General features: G+C 41.1%; 1 protein-coding gene across 1 annotated transcript in view; it reads left to right on the top strand.

Annotated features, from left to right (window-relative positions):
* The first annotated feature begins 367 nt into the window (after window positions 1-367).
* The window catches only part of PDIA5 (protein disulfide isomerase family A, member 5), a 66433-nt gene continuing 60559 nt past the window's right edge, over window positions 368-6241 (top strand). Inside the window, exons 1-3 of the mRNA XM_009710631.1 lie at window positions 368-461; window positions 1968-2028; window positions 5850-5917. Coding sequence (XP_009708933.1) covers window positions 372-461; window positions 1968-2028; window positions 5850-5917 — 219 coding nt within the window. The 5' untranslated portion in view covers window positions 368-371. The remainder of the gene's footprint in view (window positions 462-1967; window positions 2029-5849; window positions 5918-6241) is intronic.

Below are 6241 nucleotides of genomic sequence, written 5' to 3'. Positions count from 1 at the left end.
TGAAGAGAAATCTTTCCTGCTAAGCCAGGGAAGTATTGCAGATCTAGTACCATTGAAAGAATTCTCTGAAGGATCCTTGAAGCTACTGTCTGTGAGCTGGTCTACTTCCGTACTGTTTTCCCCAGTTTTATATTGGAAATGTGCACTGGTAAGTTGGGATATCAGTTATGAGGAGGGTACACACTCATGTATCACTTGGTTCTACAATAGGAGATTTGTGTTCATCTGCATTAGAGCAGATGAGTACATGAGCAGAAAAGCAAAGTCTCTAATTGGATGGAGTTTGCATGACAGGATGGATTTGAGATTGGATGTCTCATGGTTTCCATTAATTTTGCTTTAAAAGCTTTTTTCCCTGTTTATTACAGTCTATGGTGGCCTTTCTCAAGGATCCAGAAGGTGCTCCACTGTGGGAGGAGGATCCCGAAGCCAAAGATGTTGTGCATGTTGACAGTGAAAAGGTACATTAGCTGGATAGATGTTCTGTATGTTTTATAAATACATGGAACAAAGGGAGTGTGTATGTTTGTGTTAACTCTTAATGAAGCACCATTATTTCCTTTCTTTGGAAGGGAAGTTCAAAGCAACCAAATTGTTTTAAGTGACTTGACAAAGTTTGTGGATTGTGATAACTGTAAAGTCAAGTCTTCTGCTTCCCGCCCTCCTCTCTCCTACATGAGGTCATGATATTAGTCTGCCAGCTACATGACAAGTATCAAAGCATTGTGGATGGTGGGTGGAAGAGACCTGTTTGTCTCAGGAAGGTGTAGCAGCTTGCAAGATGCAATAACTGCAAGACACAAGCAGGAGGTAAAATGGTGCTCTTACAACTGGAGGTTGTCATTAAACTTTAGGTTTCCTCATGTGCCTGAGGTTGTTTCGGGAAGTCTGGAGCAGGAAGGAACAGGATCCAGATCTTGAGTGATTTAACTTTCTATAGTAACTGTCCTGTCAGTGTTAAGTGGGAAAGCAACAAATATGATAAATCTACCTTAAAAAGCCAGTGCCACCGCAGAGCTACCCATTGTATTCTTTCTAATATAATCAGCTTGGTCTTTTGTATTAGTTTTCTAGTCTATAGATTTTTTTAAACTTTAGTTGATTGGACTCTAGCTGCTATTTTGTGAAGGGCCTTTTCAATTTTCTAGATTTCATTTTTAATATTAGAAACAGTTATTTTGACATTCAGTTTTTGTAGGAAGGTTAACTTTTAATGTTCATCCTCTGTACTCTATTACAAGCCTTCCAAGGGTTGCATTCAATTTGAAAACTTCATCTGATTTCTCTGTCATGCTGGTACTGAAAAATCTTTTCTAGTGGCTTCGACAAGATTTCTTAGTGTGGAAACTGAAGTTGTTTTGTTTATTCGCCAGCGGAAGTTCAGGCTAGAAATGAGGAGGCATTTCTTCACAGAAAGGGTCATTAGGCATTGGAACGGGCTGCCCAAGGAGGTGGTGGAGTCACCATCCCTGGAGGTGTTTAAGAAAAGAGTGGATGTTGCACTTAGTGCCATGGTCTAGTTGACATGGTGGTGTTAGGGCAAAGGTTGGACTTGATGATCCCAGAGATCTCTTCCAACCAAATCGATTCTGTGATTATTGAGTCAGACTTTTTGAATTAGAGTATGGCTTTTTGGATGGGTCAGAGAAGAAGTTGTTTCCAATCAGAGATTCTACAGTGAGAATAAACCAAACCATGCAACTTCCACATCTCAACAGTGAAGGTATTGGTCTAGGATATTTAGCAGATTTCAAATCTGTAATAAATTTTGCCGTCTTCTTTAAAATTAAAATTGAGCAAGGAGAAACTCAAGCCTTGTCTGTTAGGAAAGATGACTCCTCTTCCCTCAGATAAATGAACCTATATTCTATGAATAGAGATAGTAACTTTTTAAAACTTGTAACAGAAATAATAAGAGATACTCTTGGGTATAGGTCTGTTTTTATTTTCTTTGGTTCATTCACTAGGAATTGAGAAGACTTCTGAAGAAGGAAGACAAACCCCTTCTGATGATGTTCTATGCTCCATGTAAGTAACCAGCATGTGCTGTCACCTCTCTCTCTCCTCCACTGAGAGGTGTCCAGATCTGACTAGAAGCCTCACCTGTGCTTCACTAATATCATCTCATCCCACTTCTGTCGTTCAACTCCTTGTGTTGTTCTGCCTGTTTGTCCTCAGTTTTCCCTTAGTTGTCCATTGCTTGTACCCTGGTCTTGCCTTGTGGTGATGACTGTTGCTCATTGTTCTTTTAAGCAGCTGTTTTCTGTAATTTCTGTGCCCGTTGTCCTTTCTAGGTTTGTATTGTAGAAGACAGAAACACTGTATGCTGACTGCATAAGTGTTAATGTATCTGTCTGAGAGTGCCTAGCCCTCTGGCCTGTATGAAGCTGTAAGTGTAAATGGGTATTGCACATGCTTTTTACTTTGGCAGTTTGGGCCATAGCATAAGACAAGCTGGTTCCACACAAGCAAAAAATCTCTGGAGGAGACCATGGAGTTGAAAAAAACCCAACGTATTTGTTCTTCCTAACTGCAAGCAGAGGGAGCAGTACAGTGGTCAGGAGCAGGAATATCTGTCCTTCTCCATCCAGGAGGCACCCTGGGTGTTCCTACCCACATTGGCAGGAATAACTGGAATACAAATGGGATTTCATGGGGGTGTGTCGGGGGAGGGGGAGCGGGAAGGAGAGAGAAGAGCACGTTGGAGTCATTGCATTTCTTTTGTGACCTTGACCTTGTAATGCTGCTATCTTGTCATTACACTGGCCTCTTGTTCCTTAATTTTGCAGATTTGCAACTGTTTTTTTGTATTTCCTGGTGACCAGTATGCGAGAGGCTTTCCAGTTCTTCAAAACAAGATAGCGTTGCACTGAAGTCGTTACTCAGGTGCAAAGCAAGGGAGCCATGAGAAAGGAATGAATGTGTGACCTAAGCTAGAAAAGCCTCTCAGAGCTGCCCTGACAGGGAAATTGATGTTAGGCACCACTAGCAAATTGCTGGCTGATTCTCTTTAAAACTGTGTCCCATGGCAGTATTATCTGGTGTTTCTCAGTGAATTTTCTATTGTAATTACTGCCTGAAACACCATTCTGCCTTTTTAGTCTCATCTGAGTATTGCCAAGATGGCCACAATTGCCCAAGACCTAGTTTGATGCATGACTAAGAGAATGTTTTTTCCTTTAATTGAATTAGTTGCAGCTCTGTGCCCTCAGACTCTCCAGCATGATGGTCCTGCGTGGCCTGGCATGGAGCGTGGTCGTTCCCTGTTGCTGCTGCCGCCGTAGCATCAGCGGGAGATGATACGCCTGCTCTGCCTGTAAATTGCCCCTTCGGGGAGAGTTCAGCTGCAGAGTGCTTTCACAATTTACCTGTATCGTGAATAATTGTTTTCCACAACTGAGTGTCTTCCTGAAATGTGCCTTATCTAACCCTTCCTTCTCTTTGAACCGTTCCCCCAGAAAACCTCCTCCTTCCAGTTTCTATTCTTTTGAAGTGGCAAAACACCTGCTAGTCTTCAGTGCTGTAATACTTTTGCTGCTTTCTAAACTGCTGTGAAGGAAGCTTACTTGTAAGTGTTTTTTTTTTCTCCCCTCTGATTTCACAATTCTTAACTCCCTCATTTTCTATTTAACACATGAGACCTTCTGACTTGGTTCTTGTCCAATTTTTCTTTTCTTTCTCCTCTTACTGGAGACATAATACATCCAGCAGTTGCATTAAAATACTGGCTTTGGGCAGTTGAAGTTACTGGTTACATACAGGTGTTACCTTTCATAACTGGTAGCAGCAAATCAAGGCTGGTCACTAAAGGAAATTCAGCTTTTCTTTACTTGTAAGGGGCGACTCAGGGAGGTCTTTGGCACGAGAGGATATCGGAGGCTTTGTCTGGGAAGCTATGGGGAAGACAGCTGCATTATTTCTCTGCTTTGTTGGAAGCAGGGGCTTTAGATTCATTGTGGCAGATTCATGGGAAATGGGCTCTTTCATTACATACCAGTGCAGAGGGAGATGAAAGTGACTGCAAACTTAAATGTAGTTTCTTTAATATTTCAGGAATGCTCCGTCTGGCTAAAACGACTTAGAGCAAAGGCATGCTTTCCTTAGAACATATTACCTGCCATTTGGAGATCATTTGCTGTACTTTCGGACCTATATTATAAAGTCAGACCGCACTAAATATGAAAAATTTGGTATACTTACAGGCATTCAGATTTATTTGTACTCAACTTTGTCAAAGACGACTCCTGCAGGAGACAGTCTGGATTTGGCAACAAAAAGGAGCTGTTTATATCATCATTGAAAACAGGACTTTAAAAATGGAGGCGTTAACTAATGGCAAAACTAATATGTGTTTAATTAAGCCCTCCCTTTTGAGACAAAATACAAGAAAGAACAGAAAAAAATTCGTTTTTTGAGATTACCCTTTTATGCCTGTGTAGGGATATATGTGGCTTGACAGTGTCCTGGACAGTATAACCCAGAAATGTCTGGGCGGGAGAGGTTGTACTGAAGTGGGTTTGGGAGCAGCAGCAGTGCTGGGAATGGAAGGACGATGGGGGAATGGCTGGGTGGAGGAGGCTGGTATGTGCCTGTGCTCCAAAAGGGAGTCCAGGCAGCGGTAAGAAGAGAGGGAGCTGGATAGCTGGAGGAGTTTGAGGCCTGAGGCTGCTGAAGAGAGAAGAAACAGCATCCAGAAGATGGTGTTAACAACTTGTACCTTTTGATGTCTGTCCAGTGGTTTGGATGAAGCTCCAAGACCTCAGTGGGCCTCAAATGAGTGATCTGTGCCCACCAAGAGATCATCATTTTGACCAGCGCTAATTTAACAACCTCACTGACAGTTTGGGCAGAGAGATCAAAGGTGGAAAGACCGCAGAAACAAGAGCTCTCTTTCCTCTGATTAAAGGCTGTTCCTCCCAGGCATGCTGATGTGGTCCTAAACCAGTGGCTGCAAAATTTGTTCCTTCTTTCTGGAAAATATTTTCAAAACTCTTGTCTCATCAACATTTTTGTTCCAGTGAATACTGTCCTATGGTGGACCCCAGAGTTTCCACAATAAGTGTCCAGAGCGCTCAGCCGCAGCTTCCCTTCTTTCGTGCTGTCTACACTCCTGCCCCTTCCCATGTGCATGCAGGTCTTTTACTTGGCAGGGCTGAAGCCTGCTGCTTACAAGGTGATTTACTGCTAATCTGCTTAGCACTCCAGAGCATCATCAAACAACTCTTTGTGCACTCCAACTGTACATTGGTGGTCTTCCTCACTTGCTGTTTGTCTTTTCCTCAGCACATAAACCTATGGTATCTTACAAGGGCTGTTGCTTCTTCTGTCTTCTCAATTAACAGAGCATTGTTTAACTTTTGGTGTCTTTTAATGTGTTTAGGAAATGCTTCTCAAATTAATTTCAAAGACTTGGTAAGCTGGGATAAATCTGAAGTACCTCCCCGCCGGTTCCTTAAAGACCAGAAATGCACAAAGTTTTTTGTTTGAATTTATAAGCATGACATCTTCCATTGACTTTTGATATATGAGTTCCATCTAACATTCCCCTCTGGGCTCAGCTCAGAGCCCGAGGAATATAAAATGATGTTACTCTTTCCAAAACTGGGGTGAGAAATGAGTATGAAAATGAATAGCATGAAAAAAAATGCAAAAATAGCGATGTGTAACAAGAAGTAACATCCTTAGAAACTAATAATCTAATAATTATTTTGTGAAACAGATAAAGAATTTTGGTTTAAAATTTTTTAATTTAAAAACGTATTGCTTCACATGCTTTGGAAGATAAGAGCCTGTAGAACAGGCTGAATAGAGTTTTCGGCATATTACTTACACAATTTCTTTTTTATCAGGGTGTGGTGTTTGTAAGAGAATGATGCCATCTTACCAGCAGGCAGCCACAGAACTGAAGGGTAAATATGTAAGTGAGAAGATAAGATTTACGTAAATTTTTTAAAAATCCTTTTAACACTTTATTTTTTATTTTACTATTTAAAACCACAAATATTTATCAAAGTGGGGAATTTTTAAGCAAGTTGAAACAAAACAGAAATGAATGACTGTTCCAGATCCCTTCAGGATTCTCTGTCTTGGTTTTTATTCTTTCTAAAACTTTGGAGAATGAGGTGTTAACTCACTTGCCCTTTAGATCCAGTGTAGTTCTTGCCATGGAAAAATGGGCTCTGACAATATGTAGGTTTATGTTTAGTCTCTAATTTGTGAGTTTGTAGTCCTTTTGAGCCCA

The sequence above is a fragment of the Cariama cristata genome, unplaced genomic scaffold (assembly GCF_000690535.1).
Source record: "Cariama cristata isolate BGI_N322 unplaced genomic scaffold, ASM69053v1 scaffold4732, whole genome shotgun sequence".
NCBI lineage: Eukaryota > Metazoa > Chordata > Aves > Cariamiformes > Cariamidae > Cariama > Cariama cristata.
Note: the sequence above shows the minus strand (reverse complement) of the source record. Positions and strands in the feature narration are given on the sequence as shown.